This window comes from Coregonus lavaretus, assembly GCF_964263955.1.
Source record: "Coregonus lavaretus genome assembly, chromosome: 27".
Taxonomy (NCBI): Eukaryota; Metazoa; Chordata; class Actinopteri; order Salmoniformes; family Salmonidae; genus Coregonus; species Coregonus lavaretus.
The window spans coordinates 38583475-38598960 of NC_140014.1; the positions used below are offsets into that span (position 1 = coordinate 38583475).

Consider the following 15486-nt stretch of genomic DNA (forward strand, 5'->3'; position numbering starts at 1 on the left):
TGTTTGTATTACCTGTTGTATGTTTCTTGTTGAGAGAAACAGGAAGTGGGTTGCACATAAATTACAGTATTTTTGTAAGTAAGTAGTTGTGCTATTTTTGCATCTACTGATTAGTCTTGTATTATGTATTTAGTAGGGACAATGCATGGGTGTCCTTAATGTAATAAGTATGTAATTTCACTAAAAATAATTATTCTGTTTCTGTTTTCTTTCAGATGACCCTTTCCTGCAACCAGTTTACGTCTGCTAATATTACTACTACAGTAACATAACAGACTTTATCGTTTGTTGGAAATCAACCCTGAAGAGGAAGGTGACATTGGAATCGTCATGGAGTCACTAGAAACTACTGCAGAGGCCAAATGCTCTAAAGAGGCTCTGGAAAAGACAGTTCCCCAGAGGAAGTCAGCAGCACCAGAACCTACGACTGCCCAAACTAAAATACCCCTCTCGGCTGATTCGGAGGGGGAGGGGTGGCATCAAGGCCCAGAACCTGAGGAGGACCAGAGTAGAACCACATGTTGTCCAACAGATAAGTCTGACTCAGGGAAGCTAAGACAATTAGAAGGGAAACCACTGCGCCAATTACTGGATCAACCCTGCAGTCATCCTCATTACAATGTATTAACCTCATACCCACCACAGGAGAGACAGACAGTTCCCTTTGCTAGACAGAAAACGGCAGATCACTTGGTTTCTGCACTGCCACTTCCACATGTCAGCTGTGGAGGGCCCTCTCCTCAGAGGAGCTCCCCCAGTTTACCCGCTTCTCTCCAACACTGTTCCCAGTCAGGGACAGAGGAGCTATCCAAGGACGTGTGTAGTAAGATGGAGCAGAAACAGCAGCAGAGGCCTGGGAAGTATGTTTGTGATTATTGTGGGAGGGCATGTGCCAAACCCAGCGTACTTACGAAGCATATCCGCTCACATACTGGGGAGCGACCCTACCCCTGCGTGCCCTGCGGTTTCTCCTTCAAAACAAAGAGCAATTTATACAAACACAGAAAATCTCATGCTCATTCCGTCAAAGCTGGGACAGTGCCATTTTCAGAACTGGGTTCTTACAATGCCAACATGGAGGACCAGAGATCTTTAGAGGGAGAAGGAGAGTTATACTCTGACGCTGAGCAGAGCTCGGACACAGACGAGGATGATTCATCGCTCTTGGACTCTGTTTCAGCGGAGGAACCAGATAGCACCACTGCTGTTAAAGTACCGAATCTCATTGCCCAGAGACAGGCAGTTACATTAGCATCAACATTATCTGAGGATGGTTCATCCAGGCTCTCGGAGATCAATGCTGCTCAACCTCCAGCTGTTTCTCAGGTCAGTCGTGCGATCCAATCTAACGCTATCAAGCAGAGGCTGGCACTACGGCTCTCAGAGAAAAGGAGCAGTGACACTGACACGTCTCTCTCCCTGCCTAGCCACGGAAGCAAATGTAGCACAGACTCAGGCTACTTCTCATGCTCTGAGAGCATTGAACACCAAACCGGTGGTCCTCCCAACACAAATGCCAAGTCCTATCAAGAGATAATGTTTGGGAAGTGTTACAAGCCGAACCCGAAACAAAAAGCCATAACTGTTGTGACTTGCAGGACAGACTTAATGAGCGATCGTAAGATTTCGGAGCGTGGTGTTTCCCGTGTATTCACACAAGAAAAGGAATCAATGGTTGAATCGATCAGAATAAACACACATTCATTTACAAGGGAGGACATTAAGGAGGCTCAACTAGAGGTCTCTGATTCTGGACAGCTGGTCCGGAGCAACTCGATGCCCACGTCCTCGGTGGTATGTCAGGACACGTCACAAGGCCTGCGAGGTAGCCACTCCTTTGATGAAAGGGCGTCCCCTGGAGGCATTAGGAGACTTACGAGACAGGCTGCCTTTGAACACTCTGCACACGATGGACCTCCTGACCACTGCGGAAACATCTCTGATATTTCCAACCTTGGAGTGGAGATGGAAAGTTTCACCATCCAACAAAAGCAAGCGATGGAATTTGCGACGAGAAAACGACGGAAGGAAAAATGTGTTGTGGAGGAGGAGGATGTAGGAGGCCAGTATGACACAGACTATGACCACTCTGAAGAGATGAGGGACTATGATTCAAAGCAAGCCTCTCAAGGTGCTCTAACCACTATATCCTCAGTGAAAGGACATGCCCAAAGCGTGCATACACAGGAAATGTGGGAAAAGAGAGAGAGAGAAGAGAGAAGATCTTTAGGTAACGTCATCTCTGTGATTCAACACACTAACTCCCTAACCAGGTCTCTCTCTGAACAGTCAGACTCTTACAACTACCAGAGACAGGATAAGCCTTCCTCAATGGATGTGGAGGAGCAAACCGAAACTCGAGAGATGCATAAAAGGACTGAGATCTTTGCACACCAGCTGAGTGACAGTAGATTATTAGATAAATCGTATCAAATGACACCTAAGCTAGTCCGTCAGTCCAACATACCGGTCCCAGAGATCAGGGTGACTGTAGAACCAGACAGTCCAGAGAAAGATAAAGCAGCTGAAGTGAAACAGGTGAAGGTGAAGGAACCTGATAGACATATAGAGGAGTTCCAATGGCCTCAGAGGAGTGAAACCCTGTCTCAGTTCCCCCCAGAGAAACTCCCTCCAAAAAAGAAGAGACTGCGCTTAGCTGACTTGGAGCACTCCTCTGGCGAGTCTAGCTTCGAGTCGGCCTGTACAAGCCTCTCCCGGAGCCCCAGTCAAGACAGCAACTTATCCTACTGCTCCAGCTTCTCGTTTGACCGAGAGGAGAGAGAGAGAGAGGTTATCCCCAAGCCAGCTTCCCCGGCGGCTAGACAGGATGAGTTTGGCAAAGCGTTGGAGTTCTTAGCGGTGCCAGGAAGCGGCCACTCCCTCTCTGTCCTGAACCAGCGTCAACAACATGAAATGAGACGTTCCTCTTCAGAACAGGCACCGTGCCACTCCCAGTGCAGAGAGCTCCCAGAGGTCCGCAGCGTATCGTTTGACTACGGCAGTCTCTCTCCAACGGCCAAAGTTAGACATGCGGAACTCAGCGCCAGCTACTCAGAGCCCAGACGGGGTAACTTGGTAAGACAGGAGTCCTTGAATGTTGACCTTGAATTTGCACATCCAGTCCTTCCGCTAAATATTCTTCCTCAGTACCTCAGCAATGCCCTGTCGTTCTCAGCCACTGCTCTGCTCTCTCATTCTCTGCCAATGTTCGCCCCTCAGCCGTCACACTCTGGTCTCCTAGTTCCTGTTAGAATCCAGACTCACGTACCCTCCTACGGTAGCATCACATATACCACTGTGTCGCAAATTGTAGATGATCCATACAAAAGCGTTAGCTCCACCAGAACCTCTTCTCTCACTTCTCACTTTGCAAATGTAGCAACGAATTTGGATACACCTAATCTATTATTAGGACACCCCCGAGGACTGTTGACCAACCCAGTCCAGGTTCAAGTTCTAGATCTGCCCCCAGCTAAGCTTAAGACAGGCATCCCTCTCTCCCTGACCTCCAGGACGATCTCCACCACTAACTGTGGGTCCAGTGGTGGGTCCAACAAGCGCATGTTGTCTCCAGCCAGCAGCTCGGACCTGTTCATGGAGGTCAAACAGCAGAAACGGGTCAAAGAGGAGAAAATGTACGGTGAGATAGTGGAGGAGTTGGGTGCTGTGGAGTTAGGGAATTATAATGTGACTGAAGAGAACAAGCAGAGTTTAAAGTCAGAGTTTAAAAGTGACACCAACCAGCTAGCATCAGCTGGCTTTCCTTCAAAATCCTCTTTGTCGGCGTCATCCTCACTTCCTTCTCACAACGAGCCAGCAAGTGGAAGCTTCATCTCACCTCAGCAACAATGGTCAGAAAGTCCTGATTCCCCTATGGATAACTCCCCAACGGAAGCAAGCCTACATCCACACGCTCTGCTTTCTCTAAAGGATTTCAATGAGTCTGGCATGGACAGCAAGGCACAGATGGATGTGCTGGTGCAGTTAGTCAAAGGTCAGGGCATCCTCATCTCTGACGGGGAAAACACCAAACTGATATCTCCGTTTCCAAGTCTACGCACAGTGACAGGTGTGAGTTGGTGCTATCTGAACTACACCAAGCCAAACAGCACTCACAGCAGCTCTCCCCTGTCCTCTGTGTACGCTTCGTGGTACGTCAGTTCCCATAACCCCAACCCTCCTAACCTCAACACCAGTGCCACCCTGGCTCTGCTCCGCTCCAAACAGACGACTAACAGATGGGTGGACACCATGGCTGCCATGGACCAACCTGGGACTGGGAAGCTGGTCTCCTCCTCACTCTTATGGAGGAAGCGGCTCGGGCTGGTGAGAACCTTGATTGTTCATTATTTATTTGGTCCAAATCTCCCATAAATGTCTATATTGAATGTATGTTTGCAATCCTGGAATCGAGTTACATCATAAACATATAATCTAATTGTAACCATATTATACTTATTCCTATATACCTAAACTGCATGTTCACAGAATGTTTATTTATTCATTCTTTATATTCATGTTTATTTATCTGTCTCATTTAGCTGCAGAGCAAACCGGTGCTCAAAGAGCTGGACGTGATCTCCTATGGAAGGAAACTGAAGGATGCCAGCTACAGGGTAAAAGCAGGGAAGGAGGACTGGAAAGATAGGGAGGTGTCCTCGAAACAGACAGCAGTGCCAACACCAACACCAACACCAACCCGGATCAAAATCTTTGAAGGAGGGTCAGTTATGATAATATCACATCAATCAATAAGCGATAAAATATGACTTATAATGTTAGTTTGTAATGTGTACATGTTCTGTAAAGGGGTTACGCCTGTTGGTACAAATTATTATTAACCTTTATTTAACCTGGTAGTCCCATTGAAGTCAGAAGACCTATTTAAAAGGGAGACCTGGAATTAGATTGAATAGCTGTTTTCACTTACCTTGCATGTCTATAGCTTCTTATAATATAGAACACTTGTCAAACTTATTCCACGGAGGGCCAAGTGTCTGTGGGTTTTTTGCTCCTCCTTTGTACTTGATTGATCAATTCAGGTCATTGATTAGTTAGGAACTCCCCTCACCTGGTTGTTTAGGTCTTAATTTGGACCCAAATCGAAAGGAAATAACAAAAATGAACACACACTCGGCCCTTCGTGGAATGAGTTTGACACCCCGATATAGAACATCACATTAAGGATGGTTTTCCTCCCTCAGGTTCAAGTCCAATGAGGACTATGTGTACGTGAGGGGCCGAGGCCGGGGGAAGTATATCTGTGAGGAGTGTGGCATCCGCTGTAAGAAACCTAGTATGCTGAAAAAACATATACGCACCCACACTGACGTCAGACCCTACGTCTGCAGGGTCTGCAACTTCGCTTTCAAAACTAAAGGTGGGTTTCGCTTCTTCTTCCATTGAAATGAATGAGAGAAGAGCTGAACAAGCACCTTGTGACAACTGCTGATTTAAAAAGGGATTGATCAAATAAACTAGATTGAATGACGATTGAATTGATGACACCGGTAACATCGATTGAGAATGATGATAAGATAATCAGCTAAATGAATCTTTAACATGTTTGTCCTACAGGAAACCTGACCAAGCATATGAAGTCAAAGGCTCACATGAAGAAGTGTCTTGAGCTTGGGGTGTCAGTCACAGTGGATGATACAGAGACACTGGAATCTGGTAAGATATCGACCAATGACCAGGGAATTTTTCAGATATTTAGAACTGATTGTGTAACCCATGGTAACTGTACCGTAGAAAGAATGACAGGAACACATTTTTTTGATGTATCCTTTGTCTTTATTTGTGTTCTTTCAAACAATGCAGATGACATCCAGCAAGACTCGAAGACCGGGGTCTTGAGCACAGCCAAACACCAGTTCTCAGATGCAGACGACTCTGATGGCATGGATGAAGAGATCGACGATATCGACGAAGATGACGATGACGATGATGACTACGACGGTGACTCTACTCCCAAGATCCTTTCCCGGAGCACCAGCCCTCAGCTCTGCGGCGGAGCCTCTCTGTCGGTCACAGCTACCGCCGTCATCCAGGGTGTGTCGTCAGACCTCCATGGCTGTCCCCTCAGTACCGTCATCCAGGGTGTGTCGTCAGACCTTCATGGCTGTCCCCTCAGTACCGTCATCCAGGGTGTGTCGTCAGACCTCCATGGCTGTCCCCTCAGTACCGTCATCCAGGGTGTGTCGTCAGACCTCCATGGCTGTCCCCTCAGTCCCTTTCATCCCCTCCCCAGCTGCCTCTCAACCTACACCCTGTCTGGCATCGATGTCCACTCCCATCCCACCTCCACCCTGCCTAGCATCGATGTCCACCCCCATCCCCATCCCACCTCCATGGGCAGGAGGACAGGGCCAGACCGGAGGACTGTCTTGGCCTCCAGCCTGGACAAGGAGGACTGTTGCCTGGCCATGCTGTCTCCTGACCAGGGCTGTCTGTTCTTCGACCCCTACCCCACCTGTCTGCTGTCCCCCGGCTGGGAGTCCCCTCTGAGGGAACCGCCTCCCTCCCGCCTCCGCTACCCCTCACCCCGGAGAGACCACTCCCCACGGGGGCGCTCCTCACCTCGATGGGACACCTCCCCGCTGAGGCCCAGCTCCCCCAACCTCACTCCCATCCAGCACCTCTCCCCGGCCTGTATGGAGAGGCCCCTGTCCCCAGGTGGAGTGGACCTGGCTGGGAGGAGACAGAGGGTGGTGCTCAGGGCTGTGTCTCCACGTAGAGGGGGCTCACTACATAGAGACTCTGGGGATAAAACCAGGCAGCAAGCCAAGGCTGAACTGGTCCAGCAGGGAGGAGCCATTGAAATGGATATGGTATGTAATATAGTAGTTTACAGTATGTTTTCATTGATTAGTATATGCTTGTCCATGCAAAACTAGTTACACTGACTTAATTTCAACTGACTTCATTTCAACTGACTTCATTTGAACTCAGTTCAACAACTGGATTGTTAGTGTTCTTGATGTAAAACCTTTATTAATCACAATGTTTTTTTTACACCATTGGTGTCCATGCATTTTTTCTTGATTGTCATATAAAACTTGTTTCAAGCAAGAAACTGTAGAAAAGTGTATTCTGATAGTCACTATAACTTGTTGTCTTTAGGATCAGAGGAGAAGTGTGCCTCCTGGTTCCTCCTGCTCCAGCTGTCCCCATCAGAACCTCTTCAGCCACCTTCCCCTACACTCTCAGCAGCAGGCTGGGACTCTCCTCCCCATGGTCCCTATCGGAGGGATCCAGGTACTGCACTCCCTGCCCTCCTGCAGCTCTGACCGGACCCATCTGTCAGCCCTGTCCCCTCAGAAGACGGAGCTCCACCAGGACAGCACTAAGGGGGGATCTGTCCGCCTGGCGGCCCTAGGTGCAGAGGACTCAGGAGCCCAGCAGCAGGGGAGGGGGATGGAGAGGGAGAGGGGGTTGGAGATGGAAAGGGAGATGGAGAGGGGGATGGAGATGGAGAGTGAGGGGGGGATGGAGAGGGAAAGGGAGATGGAGAGTGAGGGGGGGAGGGAGAGGGGGATGGAGATGGAGAGGGAGAGGGGGATGGAGCGGGAGAGGGGGATGGAGATGGAGAGTGAGAGGGGGATGGAGAGGGAGAGGGGGATGGAGCGGGAGAGGGGGATGGAGCGGGAGAAGCCGTCCCCCCACCAGACACCCCGGGACTCAGAGGAGGAGAACCCACCTGTCTCTGTCCTAACGGTCAGGAACCCTAAGCAGGAAGAGGTTCTTCAGACCTGCACCAAGGCCATCGCCTCCCTCAGGATCACCTCTGAAGAGCATCTATAGACTGGGGTTGCGTCCCAAATGGCACCCTATTCGCTATACAAAGCACTACTTTTGACCAGAGGGCTCTCGTCAAAAGTAGTGCACTATATAAGGAATAGGGTACCATTTGGGACGTACGTCATTTGGGATTTACCTTGGAGCTTCCTCCAGGAGCAGCTGAGCCCCCCCCATCCATCGTCCAGTCCTCAGCTAGCATGGTTCTAGATCAATTTGTGCTGTATTGACAACTGATATGGTCACACCAACTTCTCTGGTCACATATGAGTTGACAAGACAGCACAAACAAATCTGGACCCAGGCTACGTCCACAGTCCCTCTCAACTTCATTCCTCTAGACAGACAGACAGACAGACAGACAGACAGACAGACAGACAGACAGACAGACAGACAGACAGACAGACAGACAGACAGACAGACAGACAGACAGACAGACAGACAGACAGACAGACAGACAGACAGACAGACAGACAGACAGACAGACAGACAGACAGACAGACAGACAGACAGACAGACAGACAGACAGACAGACAGACAGACAGACAGACAGACAGACAGACAGACAGACAGACAGACAGACAGACAGACAGACAGACAGACAGACAGACAGACAGACAGACAGACAGACAGACAGACAGACAGACAGACAGACAGACAGACAGACAGACAGACAGACAGACAGACAGACAGACAGACAGACAGACAGACAGACAGACAGACAGACAGACAGACAGACAGACAGACAGACAGACAGACAGACAGACAGACAGACAGACAGACAGACAGACAGACAGACAGACAGACAGACAGACAGACAGACAGACAGACAGACAGACAGACAGACAGACAGACAGACAGACAGACAGACAGACAGACAGACAGACAGACAGACAGACAGACAGACAGACAGACAGACAGACAGACAGACAGACAGACAGACAGACAGACAGACAGACAGACAGACAGACAGACAGACAGACAGACAGACAGACAGACAGACAGACAGACAGACAGACAGACAGACAGACAGACAGACAGACAGACAGACAGACAGACAGACAGACAGACAGACAGACAGACAGACAGACAGACAGACAGACAGACAGACAGACAGACAGACAGACAGACAGACAGACAGACAGACAGACAGACAGACAGACAGACAGACAGACAGACAGACAGACAGACAGACAGACAGACAGACAGACAGACAGACAGACAGACAGACAGACAGACAGACAGACAGACAGACAGACAGACAGACAGACAGACAGACAGACAGACAGACAGACAGACAGACAGACAGACAGACAGACAGACAGACAGACAGACAGACAGACAGACAGACAGACAGACAGACAGACAGACAGACAGACAGACAGACAGACAGACAGACAGACAGACAGACAGACAGACAGACAGACAGACAGACAGACAGACAGACAGACAGACAGACAGACAGACAGACAGACAGACAGACAGACAGACAGACAGACAGACAGACAGACAGACAGACAGACAGACAGACAGACAGACAGACAGACAGACAGACAGACAGACAGACAGACAGACAGACAGACAGACAGACAGACAGACAGACAGACAGACAGACAGACAGACAGACAGACAGACAGACAGACAGACAGACAGACAGACAGACAGACAGACAGACAGACAGACAGACAGACAGACAGACAGACAGACAGACAGACAGACAGACAGACAGACAGACAGACAGACAGACAGACAGACAGACAGACAGACAGACAGACAGACAGACAGACAGACAGACAGACAGACAGACAGACAGACAGACAGACAGACAGACAGACAGACAGACAGACAGACAGACAGACAGACAGACAGACAGACAGACAGACAGACAGACAGACAGACAGACAGACAGACAGACAGACAGACAGATAGATAGATAGATAGATAGATAGATAGATAGATAGATAGATAGATAGATAGATAGATAGATAGATAGACAACATGACTTCATCCAGAATCCATTGTTTGGGTGTTGGGGGACTCTTTTCTCAGTCTCATCTACTTCAGGTTTCTTCATGTTAGTAGTGCAAAGGTCATGTGTCTAACATGCCCCTCACCCCACCATACTATGATCTATATCTGAGAGGAAAACAAACCTTTAAATACATAAACAACACAGACTTTATACTCTCTATGAATTCTCTATGAATTAAGAGTGTTTTTGAACTTTTAGGTCAGTTGATTTCTCGCAGCAAGGGACAAGCAAGATGACAGTTGAAGTGGTGGACACAGGTGCAATACATGGGATTTGAAGAGAATGCTTCTACGTTAATTATCCTTGCGTACACTTCCACACAAACAGAATAATTTATATTTATTATACCCCATAACCCACTCTTAACACGTATGTGTACTATTTTCTAAATAGGCTTGTTGTTTAAATTGTATTCATATCGAATTATGATAGTTAAGGATTTGATTCTTGGAGAAATTGGAAAGGAAATAAAGGGGAAGTATCTAAAATATGAAAGTATTTGAAAACCGAATCTGACCAAATTTAGCGTAGACTTGCTTCTTGTCCAGTTTGGTGCTTTTGATTTAAGAGCAAAGGTCTGTCCCTTTTCTTTGCTTTCTACGTGTGTTTTAAATCATGTTATTAAGCAAGGAAAAAGTGAATGTCATGTTTAAGGAACTTTGAATCAGAATTGTCTGACGTGACAGTGTTATTATCAAAAGAAATTGCACAAAAAAATTGCTTTTACTTTGTGGGAAATAAATTGCCGGTTTGTATAGCTACGTTTTATGTAAAATGTATCTATTTGAAATATCTGTTATGTTGCAAATTCTCAATGTTGTTGTTTTAGCTTTTTGAGCAAAATGCATGAGTTCTTGCTATTGCACAAATAGAGAAGTGAATACTGTAAGATGTCTTTATATATTAGAAAAGTATGCTTTTATTGATGATGGTAAATATTTGACTACTATTTATATGGCGTATATGATCTACACTTTATGCAACAGTGTGTCCCACTGACCCATGCTTATGAGATGCTTATGAAGTCATGTCATTGCTTTATAACTTATGGCTTAATCAATTGTTGTTCGTTATTCTGGCCTTTGAACCTTTATGAATTGAAATAAGCACTTTCATCCTATCTTTGATAACTGACTGAGATGGTTATTGAGGAGAAATAAAAACAATCATGTGTTCTAGTGTGACTTCAAACATTCCACTACTTTTAAATGATTTGTTATCTCAGTGTCCATGTACAGGGCACATAAGTTTAACTTCTCTTTCATTTCAAGTGTGAATTAATTTTGCTTAACATTTTTGGTAAAGAAGTTGAGTGGTTTGTAACGACGTACATTGAAATTCTAATTTCCTTTATGTCCGTGTGCAATTTTATGATTTAAACTATTTATTCAGTGTTGAATTTGCGGTGTTGAATTCACATAACTTTTTATGTGGATTGTAGATACAGAGATAAAAGACTAAGATGATATTTTCAGAAGTAAAAAATACCGGCTGCATTTAACACGATGTTAGGAAATTGACTTGACATTTACAGGTTCACCATTGAGACATGAGTTTGTGGATTGATTTGAAACACACAACTCAACATGTTTACATTACGGTGTTATAATCAGCTTTACCTCTCACAAGGATGTCTGGGGTAGCTATCGCTGTACCCACTCAATGTACATGCTGTCTCGGATCATATTGTACGGTATGTAGCACATAGCTACAGGGTTGTGTTATGTGTTTATATAGGTGGGGAAGGGATATTCTTGCAACCGATGGATACTACTTTCTGTTGGATTTCATTTGACTGCAGATGATCAGTTTGTTTCATCTCTCCCTCTCCTGCTACTGAACATAACTACACTGAGTATACCAATCATTAGGAACACATTTCCTAATATTGAGTTGCACCACCCCTTTTTGCCCTCAGAACATCCTCAATTCGTCGGGGCATGGACTCTACAAGGTGTCGAAAGCGTTCCACAGGGATGCTGGCCCATTTTGACTCCAATGCTTCCCACAGTTGTGTCAAGTTGGCTGGATGTCCTTTGGGTGGTGGACCATTCTTGATACACACAGGAAACTGTTGAGCGAGAAAAACCCAGCAGCCTTGCAGTTCTTGACACACCAGTGCACCTGGCATCTACTACAATACCCCGTTGAAAGGCACTTAAATATTTTGTCTTGCCCATTCACCCTCTGAACACATACACAATCCATGTCTCAATTGTCTCAAGGCTTAAAAATCCTTCTTTAACTTGTCTCCTCCACTTCATCTACACGGATTGAAGTGGATTTAACAAGTGACATCAATAAGGGATCATAGCTTTCACCTGGATTCCCCTGGTTAATCTATGTCATGTTCTTAATGTTTTGTATACTCAGTGTATAGTATTTTCTGTTGCAGAGTATCGTCTGTGTTTTATTCCGCTGTGTCATATCTATTGAACTGCCTTGTGCTTCTCATGTTTATTAAAGTCTGTGTTAAATCACAGATCCTTTACCTCTCAGCTCAGATATTGAAGCAGAAGCTATGTGGCTAATTACATTTACATTTGAGTCATTTAGCAGAGTCTCTTATCAGTGCGACTTACAGTCAGTGCATTCATCTTAAGATAGCTAGGTGATACAACCAACCACATATCACATGTAAGATAATTCCCTTGTTTAGTTATTCACATCATTACAGGGCAGTCTTCTTCTTCTATTTGTGTCTTTATGTTGTTTGTTATTGTTTGGTGCTCTACTTTTGACAAATTAATTTTGTATTGTTTTTAAATGAATATACAGTACCAGTCAAAAGTTTAGACACACCTACTCATTCCAGGGTTTTCCTTTATTTTTACTATTTTCTACATTGTAGAATAATAGTGAAGACATCACAACTATGAAATAACACATATGGAATCATGTAGTAACCAAAAAAGTGTTAAACAAATGAACATTTATTTTATATTTTATATTTTCAAAGTAGCCACACTTTGCCTTGATGACAGTTTTGCACACTATTGGCATTCTCTCAACTTCTTCATGAGGTAGTCACCTGGAATGCATTTCAATTAACAGGTGTGCCTTGTTAAAAGTTAATTTGTGGAATTTATTTCCTTCTTAATGCGTTTGAGCCAATCAGTTGTGCTGTGACAGGGTAGGGGTGGTATACAGAAGATAGCCCTATTTGGTAAAAGACCAAGTCCATATTAGGGCAAGAACAGCTCAACTAAGCAAAGAGAAATGACAGTCCATCATTAGTTTAAGACATGAAGGTCAGTCAATCCGGAACATTTCAAGACCTTTCTTCAAGTGCAGTCACAAAAACCATCAAGCGCTATGATGAAACTGGCTCTCATGAGGACCGCCACAGGAATGGAAGACCCAGAGGATAAGTTCATTAGAGTTAACTGCACCTCAGATTGCAGCCCAAATAAATGCTTCACAGAGTTCAAGTAACAGACACTTCTCAACATCAACTGTTCAGAGGAGACTGCGTGAATCAGGCCTTCATGGTCGATTGCTGCAAAGAAACCAATAATAAGAAGAGACTTGCTTGGGCCAAGAAACATGAGAAATAGACATTAGACCGGAGGAAATCTGTCCTTTGATCTGATGAGTCCAAATTTGAGTTTTTTGTTCCAACCGCCGTGTCTTTGTGAGACACAGAGTAGGTGAACGGATGATCTCCGCATGTGTGGTTCTCACCATGAAGCATGGAGGAGGAGGTGTGATGGTGTGGGCATGCTTTGCTGGTGACACTGTCAGTGATTTATTTAGAATTCAAGGCACACTTAACCAGCATGGCTACCACAGCATTCTGCAGCGATACGCCATCCCATCTGGTTTGGGCTTAGTGGGACTATCATTTGTTTTTCAACAGGACAATGACCCAACACACCTCCAGGCTGTGTAAGGGCTATTTGACCAAGAAGGAGAGTGATGGAGTGCTGCATCAGATGACCTGGCCTCCACAATCACCCAACCTCAACCCAATTGAGATGGTTTGGGATGTGTTGGACCGCAGAGTGAAGGTAAAGCAGCTAACAAGTGCTCAGCATATGTGGGAACTCCTTCAAGACGGTTGGAAAATCATTCCAGGTGAAGCTGGTTGAGAGAATGCCAAGAGTGTGCAAAGCTGTCATCAAGGAAAAGGATGGCTACTTTGAAGAATCAAAAATCAAAAATATATTTTGATTTGTTTAACGCTTTTTTGGTTACTACATGATTCCATATGTGTTATTTTATAGTTTTGATGTCTTCGCTATTATTTTACAATGTAGAAAATAGTAAAAATAAAGAAAAACCCTTGAATTTGTAGGTGTGTCCAAACGTTTGACTGGTAGTGTACTTCGTCTGAATGTATATTGCAGCTTATTTTGAACAGGTACTACCAAGTATTAATAATATTATCAGCAATTTATCTCCTTAAAACTTTACCTTCGTGCTTGTTGATAATGAATGTCCATAACTATCCGCGTAGCCTATGGCGTAATCTACAGTTTAGAATTAGAGCAAAGCCAGTGAGGTTTCAGATGATATCATACTCCTCTGGGAGGGATAACTGTAGAACAGAGTGATATAGAGATTAATATTCTAATGACATCCTCTGGTGAGGGATAGTCACTACATTCAGCTCTTACTCTGAGAAAGGGGCGGACTTGCACCTAAATACAATCATTTCTAATCCAGCCACTGTTACTAAGCACACCCTGATCAATTATACAATGGATTTCATGTGTATATTAGTCATAAAATGTCTTAGCTGTCTATGAATTCAGTTGAAATATGCTGCAGAGTGAGTAAAAGATGGTTGCTGGTTGTCTAGTAGATCTACATAGTTTAGATCTACATAGTACTGTTGCAAAGTCCTTAAAGTGTCTTGGTCAATATAAATCTAACTCTTGTCTTTAGGTCATTACACGCTTGGAATCATAAGGTTTGTGTGGTTTCATTGTGGGACGTCCTGATCAAGGAAAGACATTTATACGTTGTCCTGTCTCTCTGCCTTTCTATCTCTATGACTTTTTCTCTCTCTCTCTATTGGTGTCAGTATGTTCCCCTGTCTCTCTCTGTCTATTGGTGTCAGTATGTTCCCCTGTTTCTCTCTCTCTATTGGTGTCAGTATGTTCCCCTGTCTCTCTCTCTCTATTGGTGTCAGTATGTTCCCCTGTCTCTCTCTGTCTATTGGTGTCAGTATGTTCCCCTGTCTCTCTCTCTCTATTGGTGTCAGTATGTTCCCCTGTCTCTCTCTCTCTATTGGTGTCAGTATGTTCCCCTGTCTCTCTCTGTCTATTGGTGTCAGTATGTTCCCCTGTTTCTCTCTCTCTATTGGTGTCAGTATGTTCCCCTGTCTCTCTCTCTATTGGTGTCAGTAGGTTCCCCTATCTCTCTCTCTCTATTGGTGTCAGTATGTTCCCCTGTCTCTCTCTCTCTATTGGTGTCAGTATGTTCCCCTGTCTCTCTCTCTCTATTGGTGTCAGTAGGTTCCCCTGTTTCTCTCTCTCTATTGGTGTCAGTATGTTCCCCTGTTTCTCTCTCTATTGGTGTCAGTATGTTCCCCTGTCTCTCTCTCTCTCTATTGGTGTCAGTAGGTTCCCCTGTTTCTCTCTCTCTATTGGTGTCAGTATGTTCCCCTGTCTCTCTCTCTATTGGTGTCAGTATGTTCCCCTGTCTCT

The 15486-nt window shown here is 45.3% G+C and overlaps 1 protein-coding gene across 1 annotated transcript; it reads left to right on the forward strand.

Moving 5' to 3' along the window:
- Window positions 1–330: 330 nt before the first annotated feature.
- Window positions 331–7806, forward strand: LOC311102545 (transcription factor HIVEP2-like; the record flags this gene model as incomplete). Its single annotated transcript, XM_084143917.1, has 8 exons — window positions 331–4326; window positions 4542–4723; window positions 5205–5380; window positions 5578–5676; window positions 5824–6087; window positions 6211–6833; window positions 7126–7443; window positions 7618–7806. 8 exons carry the CDS (start codon window positions 331–333, stop codon window positions 7804–7806), a joined length of 5847 nt encoding a protein of 1948 aa, XP_084000043.1.
- Between the last annotated feature and the right edge of the window lie 7680 nt (window positions 7807–15486).